This window comes from Drosophila sechellia, chromosome 2R, assembly GCF_004382195.2.
Source record: "Drosophila sechellia strain sech25 chromosome 2R, ASM438219v1, whole genome shotgun sequence".
Classification (NCBI taxonomy): Eukaryota; Metazoa; Arthropoda; class Insecta; order Diptera; family Drosophilidae; genus Drosophila; species Drosophila sechellia.
In genome coordinates this window covers 5,731,030-5,747,436 of record NC_045950.1, presented here as the reverse complement: position 1 = coordinate 5,747,436, position 16,407 = coordinate 5,731,030, and the positions used below count along the sequence as shown (strand labels likewise).

The window sequence follows — 16,407 nt, the reverse complement described above, 5'->3', positions numbered from 1 at the left end:
TCTATATTCAAAAGTAATCAGTAGTAAGTAGTCTAGCATGCATTCACTGTGAATTTTGATAAAAAAGTTTCGGTTGTATTTGGGGCACAAAACTGAACAAAATGTCGGCCAGAGGTCTGGGGTAATGGCACTCTATATATTTTGTATACTTATCGATGTCTACCGATTTTTAAGTGTTTAAAGCGCTTCTTCGAATACGAAATACAAACACTAGTTGAGTCGAATACATAATAATACAGTACAGTGTATAGTATTCGCATAGACACATTTTGAATGCTTCTTCGTTTCATTTTTCCATGTTGTCTCAGACACACAAAAACTAATTCAACCAGGCGATCCAAAGCGATTCGATCCCCCACATCACCTATTCGGTTATAGATTGCACATACAAATTTCCATGTTTTCGTTCATAATTGACCTTCATTGCTAATCACACGCTAGTTTGTTCATAACTCTTGCATTTGCTTTTGCTGGGGAAGGCTTTGGGGGCACTTAAAACGTAGTGTTGCACGGAGGAGGCGGAAGAAAGTCGAGTAAGGTAAATTATTTATGCAAAAATATGCACATTATGCCCACTAATGCGAGAGAGCAAGTTATAATTGGATTAGGCTAGTCCTGGTTAGTTAGGCTAGGTAGTTTGGTAGTAGGTTAGGTATAGGAGGTCCTTGATGGCGCGGAAATACTATGTCCATGCAAGGGTTCGTTACTTACTCGCTTAAGCTTAGATTAGATAGAGTGTGTGTCTGTGCTGCACTAACAATTGGCTAAGTTGTCGAATCTTCATACTAAGTACGAGTTACTCTATAGGTTTTGATTTAATAAATTTCAAGCTTCGTTTTTGTTTTAATTCACGATTTTTTGTTTTATGTCAGCTCGCAAAACTCGCTACTTTCACAGGCGGCGAGACAAGTTTAAAGTAAACGTTATTTCATTTCGCATTTCTCCTTCTGTGTATATATATAAATTGTTGTTACGTGTGAGTAAATCTCATTTAGTTTTATATACAGTCTTTTACTTTTGAGAGTCAAGAGCAAGGTTCTACAATTTCCAAAAAAACATCCACAACAATACGAATATTCGCAGCCGAACTCGGCTTTCGGTTTTCTTAATGCCCTGAGTGCTCTATGCAAAGAACGTAAGTCCAAATGTATAACTAATATTCGGAATAACATTGGAATTTGGTAGCTTCATCTTTCGCTTCACTGTTTCTACTTTAAAATGGCACATGAAACAATAGTTCTTCTCCGACTTCACATTCACATCATCGCGAACTTTCTTAGCTTAGCCTAGATCTTCTAAGAGTATCCACTTTATTATCATATAGGTTGTATATTGTATGTATAATACTTGGTGTCTTATCTTCTCCCTACGCGACAAACTGGTTGATGCAGAGGAAAGCGTTAAATGCAGATCGGCCAGCCGTCTATATCTTTATCGGTATATAGACCGGTTATAGACGATTAGCCCTTCCAATTGGGTTCGTTTGCGCTCTGATTGTTATATATATATAGGATGCTAATGCTGATGCGGATTAATGAGGCTGATTGATGATCGATTTCGATTTTTCGATGTTGGGGTCGTCAGATTTCGGGGAATGGGGGTTTCTCGGTTCTTTTTTTTCGGTTTCTTTAGGAGTCTAGGGATAGCGTGTCTACGTCAAATTTAAAACTTACTTGTCGCTTATGCTCTTGCGGCAGTTTCGGGTAATCTAAGTCTAGTTTCGAGTATGGCAGATGGTGGTGATGGTGGGCTTGATGCGGCTGCTGCTGCTGATGGTGCGAATGCGAGTGCGGGTATGCCGTGTGATGCGAATGATGCGAGGAGTGGTGCGGATGCGAATGCGGATGCGTGTGCGAGTGGGCCGCATGATGCAGTCCATCCACATAGTCCCTGGCACTGCTGGCCAGCGTCCCTCCGAACGGACCGCTCGTGTTGGCCAGCGCCGCCAGCGGATGCGTCTGCAGGTGATTCTGATGCTGGTGCACATGGTACTGGTACTGCGGATGCATCTGCTGCTGCACCGACGCCTGGATGTGCGAGTGTCCCAGCGGCGGTCCCTGCGATCCGCCGCCGTAGTGTTGCGTTCCCGCGAACTGCTGCTGCAGGTTGTAGGCCAGTGCGGCCGCCGAGGCTCCCGTTCCGGTTGCGGCTCCCTGGTTCTGGTAGTACTGCGAAATGGCGGGATTGGAGGCGTGCAGCGACTGGTGGGCCATCAGCTGACGCTGCTGGAAGGGGGCCAGGGGATTGCCGTAGCCCAGATCGCTCTGGTACGGATTCCCGTAGCCCCCGTACTTGCAGCCATAGCCCGCCGCGGTCGTCGTCGGGTAGCTGGACACCAGATTCGTTACGGAGTAGGCCGGACGCAGTCGGGCTGCCGCCGCGGCGGCACTCTGTGCCGCCGTCAGCTGGGTGGGCAGCACCTGCTGCACCTGCGCCTGCGGCTGGAAGTACATGTTGGGCTGCGAGGAGAAGCTCGTGGACATCTGCATGAGGTTATCGTTGAGGTACGGCGGGGAGGTGTCTCCCGGATGCAGGGTGGGGTAACTGGACACCACTCGACCCAGGCCCATGCCAACTCCGCCTCCTCCCAGCGGCGTGGTCACCAGCTGACCCAATTGACGGGCCTGATTCGTGAGATTCAGTATCTGCGAGCTGCGCGATATCGACTTGTGTGCCTCGTTCAACAGATTCACAATGTTCGAGGAGCTGGTCTGCTGGAGCGGAGGTGCCGGATAGCCGTAGACATCATTGTACATAGTGGCCGAGGGCAGGCCGGCAATACTGTAGCGCCTTCTCCGGATGGGCGAGGTTTGCTGGCACGGTCCGTAGATCTGCGGATCGTACAGTCCGTATCCACCAGCTGCCGTCGAGGTCGAGGGGCCGTACAGATCGTAACCGGGCGGGCCGTAACCATTGCCCGAGCCGTAGGACAGGGGGCCCGGACCCAGACTTCCCGGCCCGTAGTACTGGCCAATAATGTCCGGCAATGGAGGACTGCTTCCGCTGGCGCCCGTGTAGTTATTGTACATCTGAAACGGGCGATTTCAAATGGTTGGTTGCTGTAACTGCTGTGACTGACTGACTGACTGGTAGTTGGGTTTTGGTTGGTTGGTTGGTTTTTCTGGTTTCTGGTTTCTGGTATCTGTTATCTGGTTTCTGGTTTCTGATTCTGTGGTGTCAATATTAGAGAGCACTCTCTTTTTGGGTCTGTTGTTGGGTCTGGTGTTATCTGTTATCTGTTTCGACTTTCCGGCTTCGATGCGTTATCGCTCACACAGCTTCTGGCAGCTTTTGCTCTTGATTTCTTGATCATGATCGTGGCTTAACAAACATTAGCTATCTATCTATATACATACATATATAAATTTATGTATTGAGGTGGTTTTGCACATATATGTATAGTAGTAGAATTGGCTTACATTTAACATAACGAATGCGATTTTTGCCCGAAACACTTACGAACTATTCTGGCCCCATATTTGAAACGTGATTTATTTGCTTAGTTCTTGTTATCATTATTTTTGTTGTTTTTCTACAAGTTCTTCAGTTTCGTTTTTGTTCGACTTTTTACACTTTTGCGCTTAATTTACAATAGGGTTTTGTAATAGAATGAGATTGGTTGATTATGAGTTATGATTTTTCGGTACTGTTTGTTTGGTTTTGTTTGGTTCTCTTTTCGTTTTTCCATTGGTTAACTTTTTGGCTTTATATGGTTAGTTATATAGTTAGTTCTGAGGCGCTTTCAACGGCTCTTGTAGGCACCCAAAAAAAGTTCAACAAGGGCGGGGGGTTGGGCTTAGGTGTAAGTGTTTGTGTGTGTATGTGTATGAGCGGTGTGATAGTGTGTTTCTTTGAAAAAGGGGGTGTGGTTTCGGTTTTGGGGGGCGAAGAGGAGGCGCAACATGAAATGTGTGTCACTTGGTTGACAGCCACGAGGATGTCGCTGGTTTTTGTATCTATTTATGTGTGGGATGCCTGTATCTTTGCAACTGAACGTGTATGGGTGGCCCTGTATGTGTGTCTGGGTGAATATATCTGTGAATGTATCTGTGTGTCGATGCTTCTCTTTTGTTGCTGTATTTGACTTGGTTCGTGTGATCGACGCGGCATACAAATGCAACTTGGATTCTGATTTCGTATTTCTCAGGTATATTTTTGGGTAATTGAGTACTTTAGTATTTTGGTTTTATTTTTGTTTTGTACAATTTGCTTTCAGTATTTTGTTTGTACGCAGAAAAGAAACATAAATATTCGTATAACAATATATAGTTCATATGCATTATAGAAATAACGTGCAAAAGTATATTTGTTAAATAATTTGGTTCGGTGTGTTGGAGAAACAAACAAAATATATATTCATATAGTTGTTTAGACAGACAGTGAAAGAGAGAGAGAGTGTGTGTATGAAAGAGACAGTCAGAGATTGAGATTGAGTTAGATAGAGACGGTTACAAAGAGACTTATAGAGAGATGAAAAGAACTCAAGTTGTGTGTGTCGTGTCAGACAGAGCAGAATATCACTTCTTTTCTTAATTCTTTTCATATAGAGAGTATTTCTTTCAGTGTAGGAGTGTTGGTGAGAGAGGGTCGGAACTGTGTGTGTATTTTGTGTGTGTGTGCGAGTGGAACCCATCATGAAGAGAGTGTTGTAGTTGTTGCATTGCGTGTTGTGTGAGAGTTCGAGTTCGATTCTGATTTCGATTTCGAGTGGATACGGTCAACGTTCGTAAGATTAGTTGGTACGTTCGATATTTACAAAAACCAAAAAGTAATATATCATACACAAACACGAGCGCACACAGACACATGTGAATGTGTGTGAGACAGGTGCAACGACACGACAACAATTGTTGCCTATCGGCCTTTCGGCCTCGAGATGGGCTTGGAATCTGGGTTTTTTTTGGTGGGCGGTGGGTTTCGGGTCAGAAGATCGGGGTTTTTTTGGGTCTCGGTCTGTCTTAAGCGGAATAACGCAATCAATATCAAAAACAACATACTGAAGAGTAACATATTTATATATATATATATATGACTGAATTTGCTGATATTCGAATATATATAAAGAGCGACAGAGAGACAGAGAGAGAGAGGAAGAGAGTGAGTGGGAGAAAGAGAGACAGAAACAGAGAGGTAGGAGTATATATTCATATGTTTGTTAGCCATATTGTGGATATATATACACGTCATAATTGTTTTATCATTTTATCGTCAAAAAGTTGTCAGTAAATGAAAGATTTGCTTTCTTCATCTTTTCTTCCTTTCTTCCGTCTACTCGAAGTTTAAATCAATTTGTTATTGCTTTCCCTTTGGTCCTTTTTTGTTATTTATATTTATGTTGATATTATTTTTTTTGGTATCGTGCGAAAATATTACAAAAGCATATTGTAAATAGTTGCATACGTTTTTTTCGATTCTTGGTAAACAAATTTGTTTTCATATTTGTCATAGCATTTCTTCAATCGTTTTTTGTTTTTTTTTTTTTTTGGTGATCGCTTTTAGAACAACAACAAAATATATGTTTTTGATGTAATTAAAAAAGATCAATTCTGGAAACAAATATATACTTTGAATTCATTAATTGCGTCGCTTGATTTGGTAATTTATTATTCAAGACAGCTTGCCTACGTTTTTAGACGTTTTTGTGTGGATTTAATTTTGGTTCATTAAGCCAATTATTGGAGCCATTACAATCGATAGGTTTCGTGAAAAAATCATCTGCATCTTTTGGCAATAAAATGACAAAAGAATTATTCTTGTATGCTAAACAGATCACAGTTCACTAATGGTTTGTTAATTCGTATCTGATCAATTCAGTTGAGGTTTTACTTTCTGATTTGCGATAAATGTTTTACTTTGATTTCTAAGGTTTGCTCTTTGGTGTGTTGGTTAAATGTTATATATTACTTTTTGATTATGTAAGAACAGTAAGAAAAAGGAGTTCAAAAATCAGCGTTCCGTTCAAAATGCTAAGTTTAAAGTTTAACAAACATTGTGTGAGTGTGTGTGTATGTGGGTGTGTGTGTGGGGTCACAAAGTAAAACGGAAGTACAAAGCGAGAGTAGAAAACTATACTATATACTATAATAAAACGATTACACAAACAACATTAAGACACAATACATACATTTACATAGTTTAAGGCTCGTAGTAAAACAAAGATTAGTATAAATTTGAAAAATGATGCCAAGAGAGAAAGGGAGAGAGAGCGAGGCAGAGAAGGAATACGAGAAAGAGAGCGCAGGTGAGCAGAACACTTAAAATAATGCCAAGAACTTTTGCTCACCCACGCACACACACACACACAAACACATGGAAATGGCGGACCGAAATAACAACATTTTGGTTACAAGGTTACGTATACGTCACGTGTGTTTGTGTGGGACTACAATGGAAAGAGAGGGGGCTACGAAGACGGAAAGAGAGATGGATAGAAAGGGAGAGAGAGGGAGAGGGAGAGAGAGTGAGAGAACAAAGCCAAAGTAAGAGGCGAAATCAAAAGCCGAGTGGGTGGATGTGTGGTTGTGTGTGGGTGGAAGTGTGTTAAGTACCGAATACATGTAGCAGAGTGTATTTTTTGTGGCTATTCAACCATTTTGTTGCTATTTTCGTTTGTTGCGTGCCCAGCAAAAATCACAAAATTAAAAACAAACCCGTAAAACGGAGTCTTGCAAACTGAAAAGAAAGCCAAGGGGAACAATTTCAATTTAATGACTTCGTGAGGCAGAAGGATAAAGCCAGAAAGAGGGAGAGAGATAGAGAGAGAGACAGAGAGGGGAAGAGGAAGAGAGAGACTGTACCCCCACGACATTGACATGTGGGCACATCACATCACGCAGGACAAACAAAGGGAATGCAAAACATTAAAGCGGTCGGAGGGGATGTCCCGCTTTTCAATGGGGATCCCCTTTTCCTGGCGTTAATCATGACAAATCATCACGTTCACGTTTCGTTTCGTTTGTGCCCGTGTTTTTTGTGAGCAAGGCCAGACAGAGTCCCTTTCCCTATTGTGTCCTGTCTGCCATTCACTACCCATCGTCCCTCAGAGTCCCCCACCTTAACCCATTGTCAGTTGTCCTGTCCCATCGCTCGCCTCCACGCACGTGCCTGATGGAAATGTATTTCAAGTGACATTTATGAAGTGCATCCCTGTCGGCTCTCATTTTTTAGAATTTCGGTGGGCTAGGCTTTTCTGTTAATGAGCGTGGATGCCGAAGGGTTAAGGCGAAAGGGGTGTTAAGGTTGCATGGCTGTGCACGAGTATATGCTTCTTGCACTTTTCTGCAAGTTCGCCCTGTTGCCGAATTTCACTAATTACGCAGAAAAGCAGGCAATGCGCCTTCCCCATTTTAGCCAGTATTAGTGTGTGTCTGTGTTAGCCCGAAAGTGTCCTGGTGTGTGTGAGTGCGCTGATATGTGCCACTGTGTGTGTGAATTTAATTTGCAACTCGAGGCCACAAAAGGACAGGCTAAACTAAAGAAGTTTAACCAGTTTTGTTTGTTTTGCGTGCTAGTTGCAAGCACAGAGAAAAACACTCAAGTACACTTAGTCGCTCTTAATTTAGTTATTTTTAGTTTCTCTACGATAGTTTCCCCCAATATTCTACATTCTTTTTATAGTCATTTTCTTGACGACGTATTTTTAAAACCAATGGATATAATCTTACTTTTGATAAAGATAAAAGCATTTGATTCATTTCGTATAGAGCTGATACCAAACATCTTTGGTTGAATACATTTCTGGGTCATCGTGGATAAAAAAAATCTTTAATACCAGCCAATTTGTATTTAGAGCCCCGCCTCTAAGTGCCGATATATCCTTAATTTATACGGTCAAAATTCGAAACCGAAACCGAAACCGTTCTTTCTTTTGCAGGAAGTTTTTATGTCCGTTCCCTCTCTCTCTTCGTGTCTCCTTCCTCCTGCCGCCCATCCTTCAACCTCGCCACCCCGCCCCTTTTGCTCATGGAGTTGCTCATGTTACGCCTCGACAGGACATTTAAATGGCTTTCGGTGTCTGGGTGCCTTGCAGCGCCTACTGCAGCGCCCCATTGATGGGTTAGCCATCGTTTTGATTTACACTACACCCTGTGTACCATCGCCACCCTTGGAATTCTCGCCCACAGACATTTTGGTTAGATGCATTTCGTCGGTTTGGTTGGTTTGTTATGCGAGCTGCCTTTTGGCTGATTGACTTTTGAATGGAGTCGATGGTTCTGTTCTGTTCTTGTTATTGTTCTTGTGTGCTGAATGATGAGTAATGACATTTCGAGCTGAGCTGATTTGATGACTGGATGATGATTCGCTGTTGGTTTTCGTGGATTTCAGTTGCCGCAGTTGTCTGACTGACTGACTGGATGGGGTGACTGTTTCCGGTGGAAGCAGTGGGCGGTACAATACCTTGTAGTAGACATAGGCATTGTCCATAGGTTTCTGGGTCTCTCGCCTGGGTCTTTAAGTGCTAATGTTGCTGCAATCGCAATGTTGCAGGGTTGCAGTATTGCAGTGTTGCAGTTCGTTGTACTTGGGCTTAGTGCTGCCTAGCTGCTATTTATGTAATTTGAGCTGGCTGCCGTTGCTGTGCGCAGGTGTGTGTTATTGTAATACAATAATAGACTGCTGCTTCCCCGTTACTTTTTACTTTTCACTCTTCACTTCTCCCCTGTTCCGCTGTTCTGGGAAAACTTGTATTTTCTTGGCGCTGCTTCCTGATTCTTAGCGCTGTCTGCTTAATGCAAACGCGAATGGGAGTGTGAGTGTAACCTTCTGGCCCACCATACGCACGCACACATTCTCACCAGGAGAAGGGACACGTACACGTACACGCACACGCACACTGCCACACAGACAGGACGAGGAGCTATAAAAAGAAATTGTTGTTGTTTTTCTCGCTGTCCTTTCGGTGTTGTTGCTAGTTAATGTTTGCTGCGAAAGATTTTTTTTGGCTGCTGCGGCTGCTTAAGCAAAAATTATTGATTTTATGCTGCTACTGCTGCTCTGCTTTTCTGCTTCTCTGCTGCTGCTGCTTTTCCTGCTGATTTTCCTACTGCTTTTCCTTCAGCTGCTGAACGATGGGGATGCAGTATTTGAAAAATTGCACTGGCACTCTCGATTTAAGCTATTATTTTCACACAGACACTGACATTTACAGGTAAAGGCACAATAATGAAATGCTCGACATTCCTCTTTATCTACATCCTTTTGCGGTCAAGGAATGGAATTTTCATTTGAATATTCTCTTTTTTTCCTTCCTGCACAGCACACGCGTTCGCGCCACGAGTGGGATCTTCTGTCGCGTTTCTATACGGATGATATTGGGGTTCGTGTGGATTTTTCGTATCCTAGCACAATCCTAATTCACTTGGCTTTGGCTCGCTGCCCACTGCCCAATTTTTTTTGCCATTTGACTGTGCCAAAACTTTATTTCTTCTGTGCGATTCGCGACGCGCTCTGTTCGATTCTAAATCAGTTCCTTTTTTAATTCCGTATCTCGGCTCGACGGCTGGAGCGTTGCGTGTACAACTGTTCGCGCCTGCGGAGCTTTTGCGACCACGAGGCCACTCAGCAGCACGGCATATCGCTCATCCGCACCGTTGCTTGGCCACTCGACTCTCGTTTGCTCAGCTTTCACTCGTCGCTCGTTCTTGGGGATTTGAGCCGCGTAGATTTCGGCACTTTGTGGGCTCAACTTTTGGCACTCATTCGAATCAATGCTCCTTGCAGTAGATTATATGTTCAACCATTTCAAATAATATTAAGCTGATGTTTAGCAATTCAGTTTTTATCTTATTTATGTTGACATTTAGCTTTAAATGCAACGTCAATCCATTTAAAATCTATTAAATCTATAAAAATGTAACTAAGGATTTATAAGACTTCAGCTTATAAACTGCTATGTAGAATATATCTTTTTAACTTTTGCACTTGAACATTTGCGATCGGCACTTGCCCCGTTTCCCTTCAAACTCGAATCTAGGCGAGAACATCATACATCATGATGCGTTTAGCTTTGAGTATTTATTTCGCAGTCAATCGGCTCTCGGCACTAAGCTCTTCACTCATCCTCGCAGCTTTTGTGATTCGGCTCTCGTCCCGATTGAGTCGTGTTCCCCATTTCCGCTCTCAGGTCCAGTCATGTGGTCTGTGGCACGAGAAAAGCTTCCCAGGCCGAGCGAGAGCTTTTACGTTCATTTACGCTCAAAAGCTGGCGGCAATATTGATTGCTTGCCAAAGGGCAGTGGAGTGGGGTGAGGCTGGCGGCGGTGGGAGGGAGTGGGCGAACTCGCTCTGCAGCTACTCGCTGCCAGCTTAACCCTGCACTGGCTGCGGCTGGTTGAAACGGCCTTTCCTGCAACTGAAGGCCTGCGCACGACACGGACTGCACTTCTCGAGCAGCTGACTAGGGGGCGCTCCCACCTCTGCCACCTGCCACGCCCCCTATCCGGATAAGCCTCCGACGCCATGCCAAATGGCCCCAACAAATGGCATTCCGGGCGCACTGGCCCGCAAAAGTAGGCAACACTTTGCATATTAAGGCAGCTTCCATTCAATTATTATGCTAAGTGGGCAACTCATTAGGCAGTCATTTGTTTTCGGATATGCCAGCACAAATTGAATTCCTCTGCGCCGGGCTAATCGATAATTCGGAGTGAAAAGTCCGCCCCGTCACCTGTCTCTTAAATGCATTTGTATCTCCTTAACACACTTAACTTGCAGGGGTTTTTTTTTCAGCGACTGGAAAATGAATTTTGCGGTAGGCCGCGTAATTATTTTATGCCCCCGCAAAAGCAAAGAGTCCCGGCAACCAGCAGCATAATATATCAAGCGTTGAGCGAGGCCCACTGGCAACCATAACGAGCTCCCAGCACCCAGCACCCAGTCTCCCCTCCCTCGTAGCGCCATGGTAACCCCCACGTCTTCCGTGCTCCATGCCCATTATTATTTATGCGTATGCATAGGACCCAGGGCTGGTTCTTTCGTCGGCAACTTTATGTGTGCGGGTGTCGTGTGAGTTTTATTTAGTGACCTGCGAGTGAAATGCCTGCCGCAATCGGTTGGCTCTGCTGGGGGGAATTTAATACGGAGCGGGCAGTATTTTATGGTTTTTCCGTCATGAATTAAAGCCCTGCATTTTTAGCCCTTAAATTTACGACACAGCGAAATTTTCAGTGCTTCCTGGGGTTTATTAGTTCATACCCTCACTTACAGCCAAATTTATGATTTATTCTCCTGAAATTGGTCTATTGCAACGTGTCTTATGCCTTCATGCCATATGAGTACCCAATTATTGCTCTTGAATATATTGAAGAAGTTACAATTCAATGATACTCCGAAGTGGCTTTGCTATTCAATTCACTATTCAGACGGTTCTAAGTATCCCTTCCACCAGGATTGCCCCAATTCAGATCAAGTTCACCTCTGTGGCTCGGCCCCAACGCACTTAAGTCCGCTCCTGATGCGGCATGTGCCAATCCCCGTAAGACATCCCCGTTTTAGCCCCGTTTACCCCGTTTTGGGCCCGGCTTAGGTTGCTAATTAAAATTCAGCCATTGGCATCGTTTTGCATAGTTTCTAATTTGCCAGGGCGTTGCGAGATGGCAGAGGGGAGGTTAGGGGTACAGGACATAAAGCCGAGTAAGGGCGAGCCAAACAACATGAATATTTGAATATGGATCTGTGTGGTCTGGCATACTGAGCAGCATGCTAAGCGTCGGTCATCGGCAGTCGGGGGTTAAGACGGGTTGGATTGGCCCTAAGAAGGTCTTTAGCTCAGAAGCGTTTCTTTTTTTTATTTTATATCGTATTTAGCATTTTTTGTTTTTTTTCTACGAGTAGCAAACACACACTCACCCTTACCCCTTGCTCCTCCTGAGCGAATTTCTTGATTTCACGCTCCAAATCAAGCTGTCTCGTTGTTGTTGTTTTAGTCGTTGTGGTTGTTGTTTTTGTGGGGTTCAGCCAAAGTGAGAAGGTTGAGTATCGCATAAGTTTGTTAGTTTTGTGTACATATTATATATGTATAAGCGTGCCAGAGTGCTTGGTTTGGGGTCAAATGTAAGCCGAAAGTTTGAGCATCAAGCAGACAAAGTGGCGTCGGTTAAATGGCCATAAGAAGCAGACAATAAAACCAAGTGGGGTGTTGCCACCACCCCTCCCCCCAGCTAAGTACATATATTCGCATATTCCAGCCGAGATGTGCCCCAACATGCGTGCCCGGCCTGGTCCTCCGGCTTACATAAGAGTGCCAAAAGTCAGGCCGGTCAGAGTGGAAAAAGTCGATTCAATGCGGCTCAACTTGGGCCAACTTGCTAAACAAGATGAATTATTGAAAGTTTTTCACCCCGAAAGAGGGTTAAAGGGGGCGGCAGTGGGGTCTGAGGGGGCCGAGGGGTGGCAGCTGGCAGCTGCAGTTTGCAATAAATAGAATCTGCGCTACCGAAAATAGGAAATGTAAAACGCAGTGGCCTCGAAAAAACTGCGCCAGCCGATTGTACTCTTTTCCGGCCCTGTTAACGTGGCGAATACGCAACAACTTTTAATTGCTCGCCTGTCAGAAAGTACAAAAAAAAAAAAAAAAAATAGGGAAAACCGAAGCGGCGGGCGAAATTTGTTTTCTTTTGTATGCTCATGTGGGCGTGGGTGGCTTTTCTTTAGACCGGTTTTGTGGGCTGATTTTTAATTACTGCTGTCCGGCCGTGTAACTATGCCGCATTTCCGCCCACCATTTGTTTGCTTTATCAGTGACAAATTAATTTCGAGCCTCGCCAATCGCCGGTGAAGGCGATTGTTGTCCTGTTCCGCGCTTCCATTCAATTGGTATAATATAATATAGCAAAGACCTGCAATCCCTTTGCTTGGAAAAAAATGTACAAGGACCTACGCAAAAAATGAAATGCGATTCCCGAAAAATGTCAGTGGGCGATGAGCCAAAAAGGCAATGGCAGAAAAAAGGCCATCCGAATACTTATTGTGCAGGGAATGCCATAGAAATGGTGGCCCGAAAAGGATGCTGAGCTCATGCAAATGGCTTAAACGCCACGGGGATTCGGTGCAGAGCTTAGATAAAATATGAAGTTCCGAATTCAGTCAAGAGTAGTGGCCATTCTTGGCTAATATCTGTCATTTTTATGGCCATTCATTGGTGTACAAAGCACTTGGATAATATGCAAATTTGAATTTGCAGCCTGGCCCTTTTTGACTTTTGGCTAGCAGCTAGCTGTAACATTTTCGATATCTATTAGCACGGACAGCTGAAGGGTTTAAAGTGTTTGTAATTCGATGACTTCACAATGAGCATCAAGTTGTGTTTTCTCGTATACTTGAATGCCAATCGGACAACGAGAAGAACATTTTCCATTTGTCCAGCTAATTCCCTTTGGCCTCTTCTCTGTGCGGCGTCTGTTGTCCTTAAATAGATTTTGTTTCTGTATCAAGGTTATTTATGCTGCCCACTGGGAATATGCCCAACTGTCTGACCAGGCTCGGGAAATGCTTTTTCCTATTTTCCTTCAGTCCCTTGTTTTCCCTTTCCCCCCACTTTACATTTTCTGTGTGCTTGGCTGCCTTTTGTTCCGTTTGCGCTTAATATTACGCATACGCCGTGTGTGTTTGTGTGGGAGTTTAGCTCGGGGCAAACATGTAATTAAAGGAACGAATTCGGATCAGTAATAAGCAGTTGGTTGTTTGCCGTGTCCTTGGGGAGGTCGATGGGTAGAAAGTTAAGCTGCAACTGCAGCGGCAACTTCGGACTTATTTCAGATTGATTTCCCCGGGGGGAGGCATTACGTCTCCGCCCAGGCCCCCGCCGATAAATAATGGAATGCAACAATGGAGGGGCAAATGCACTTTTCCTGGAACTGGCAATGCATTACTGCTGCATGCATAAATGGGGCACGCGAAGATGCCTCCATTGTGGCGCCGAAAAGTGTGCAACAAAATCGAGATTTTATTGGGTGGCGAACAAAGAAATGACTAAGCTGCTGTCGGAGTGTGCGTGATGGTGTGTGTGTGTGAAAGGGAGTGTGAGTGCGAGTGTATGTGTATGTGTGAAGGTGTAGGTGCGCGGGGTACTTGTATGGGTAGTGCACTGCACTTAATGTTAATTTGAACGACGTTCATTGATGTTGACTGCCTCCACTGTCCTCATTCGCGTCGGCACAAAGTTGCAAATTAATTAAGCGACAACGGCAACAAGAACAAAACAGTACAAAATATGCAAAACATGTAGCAAACTGAATGAAAAGTGTCAGGCTCTGTGGGCGTGTGTCTGTGTGTCCACGTGGGAAATGAAAAATCAACAGTGTGTGGGAAAAAGTGTGAAAACACTACGAACAACTCAAGCTTTAGTTGGCATAAAAGCGAACATTTTCTAGGCTCTACTTTTCCATGTTTTAACTATATTGTAACAGTTATAAAGCGGTTTGTATATATAAGATGTAGTATAAGTGTAGGTATATCGAGTATATAAGGCTTAAGGTGTGCGTGTGTGTGTCTTGGGTTAAACAAAAAGTGGTAAAAGTTTTGATGTTGCATCAAATGTATCGAACTCAAGATGCATAAAAAGTGTTTTTCGTGTTCAGAGAGAAAGGCCAGGCGGGGAGAAAGGAAGAATGAAAGTTCCCCTTTTCTCCCCGGCTGCCCGTGTACGAAATCATTCTCTAGAGCATTGTTTGCCGAACGAAAGAAAATTAGAGAGATAGATTGACAGAGACATATAGAAAGGTAGTCTGAGAGTCAGGGAGCGAGAGTGGGGCTCGGCCTCGTCCCTCGTTTCCGGTGAAGATTGGCAAGGGGCTCCAAGCATATGATCGGGTCTTACCTGCTTCTGGGCCATGGCCTGCATCTGCTGGAACATCTGGCGCTCCTCCTCTTTGCCTGTCAACAAAGAAGGATATCATTAGTATGACGATGCTTTAATGCTCAATCCATTCAAGGACTCACCCATTCCCTTGGCCTGCAGCATTTCCAGCAGCTTCTTGATACTCTCGTCGCGGGCAATCAGTGTTTGCTTCTGGGTCTCCACACGGCACTCGAGATCCTTGATCGTCTCGCGCAGGATGCTGATCTCCCGCTGCAAGTGGTCGTTCTCCGCGTAGATCGCCTCCATCTGCTGCTGCATCTCCAGGTTGGGCTGTCGCATCCGCAGGCGCAGCTCTTCCTCCAGCTGGCGCACCAACATGGCTTGTTTCTGGTGGGGGATATCGTTTGAACATACTTAATTTATAAATATTGCTTATACATTTGTGGTACATTCAGTTAGTTTATGCTGGTTTATTGAATATTAACCAGTCGAAGACTATATAGTTCTGGCAGACAATCTTCGCACTCACCTGGTTCTCCGTGCTGAGCAGTTTCAACTGATCGTTGATCAGACTGTACTTGGCGCTCTCCTCCTTGCGCAGAGCCCGCTCCTTCTTGAGCTCAGGCGACCAGAAGGTCTTGATGCTGTGCATCGAGCTGCCCAGCTTCTGGTTGGTCAGCTCCAGTTCCCGCTTCAGGTTCCCCAGCTCCCGCTGTAGGTCGGTGTTCTGGTGCTGCAGGTCGCCCAAATAAGCTCGATCCGATGTGGGGCCCATGCCCGTATTGTATCCACCCATGGCGCTGGGGCTCTGGCGCGCCGATCTGCCATAGAGCTCATCCTCTAGGTACAGGCCTCGTTCGAGGGATCTGTCCCTGGAGCGGTCGCGGGGCTCCCGAATGGGTATGAACTCGCGATCGTGGGGATCCACGAGTCCGCCGCGATCCAGCGATTGGTAGCGGGTTCCTAAGTGGGATTAGTTCGAGGAATGCTTTAGTCGGGGTCATGTGTTTTCACATATGTTAGGGTAACTTCACATTTAGGATAAAACGTTTATACTTCGAGGTCAGTTTGATATTTATATCTATTCATTGTATTCTATGCTTTCAAATGGACCTCGAAGATATAAACCTTGATCTGTGCCCCAATAGAATTCTGCGACGGTTATTACTTGGATAGTCCATGGCATGGGCCATCGGTGGTCTGCTGGCGCTCCGGCTGCGATGGTGACCCGCTCCGGCCGGACTGGTTGGCTCATCCATGTCGCGGTAGTATGGACTGCCCATTGCTGAAATTCACACACACACAGAATTCATGAGGATGACCAAATGAGGATGACGGAACGGGCGGAACGGGTGGTGGTTTTATCTCTGGTGGTGGTTCAGGTGGTTGTTTCGTGTTTTCGTTTCGGCCACCAGAACAAAAGGAACGCAACCAAAGAAAAGTATACAGAGTGATTTTTTTCTAGAGGTGGCAACTAGTGCAGTGGAGTCTCTGCCTCATTTCCTTTGCTTTTTTCTAATTTTTCAGTTGGGTTTTGGTTTGGTTTTGTTGGGTTAGGTTAGGTTAGTGGCAAGGAACGCAGGTAACTAAAAAGGAAAAGCAAAAGGAAA

General features: G+C 44.8%; 1 protein-coding gene across 17 annotated transcripts in view; it reads right to left on the bottom strand.

Annotated features, from left to right (window-relative positions):
* LOC6608363 (trichohyalin) overlaps window positions 1-16,407 on the bottom strand; it is a 37,751-nt gene that overhangs the window by 15,445 nt on the left and 5,899 nt on the right. For 14 of the 17 annotated variants that reach the window (XM_032717033.1, XM_032717043.1, XM_032717029.1 and 11 more), the window contains 4 exons: window positions 15,966-16,082; window positions 15,327-15,760; window positions 14,938-15,184; window positions 14,816-14,871 (listed from right to left, as the gene is read on the bottom strand). In XM_032717033.1, coding sequence (XP_032572924.1) covers window positions 14,816-14,871; window positions 14,938-15,184; window positions 15,327-15,760; window positions 15,966-16,082 — 854 coding nt within the window. Of the gene's footprint in view, window positions 1-1,673; window positions 3,030-8,397; window positions 8,622-14,815; window positions 14,872-14,937; window positions 15,185-15,326; window positions 15,761-15,965; window positions 16,083-16,407 lie in introns of those variants that run through there. The other 3 variants (XM_032717044.1, XM_032717045.1, XM_032717048.1) reach the window with 2 other exon arrangements.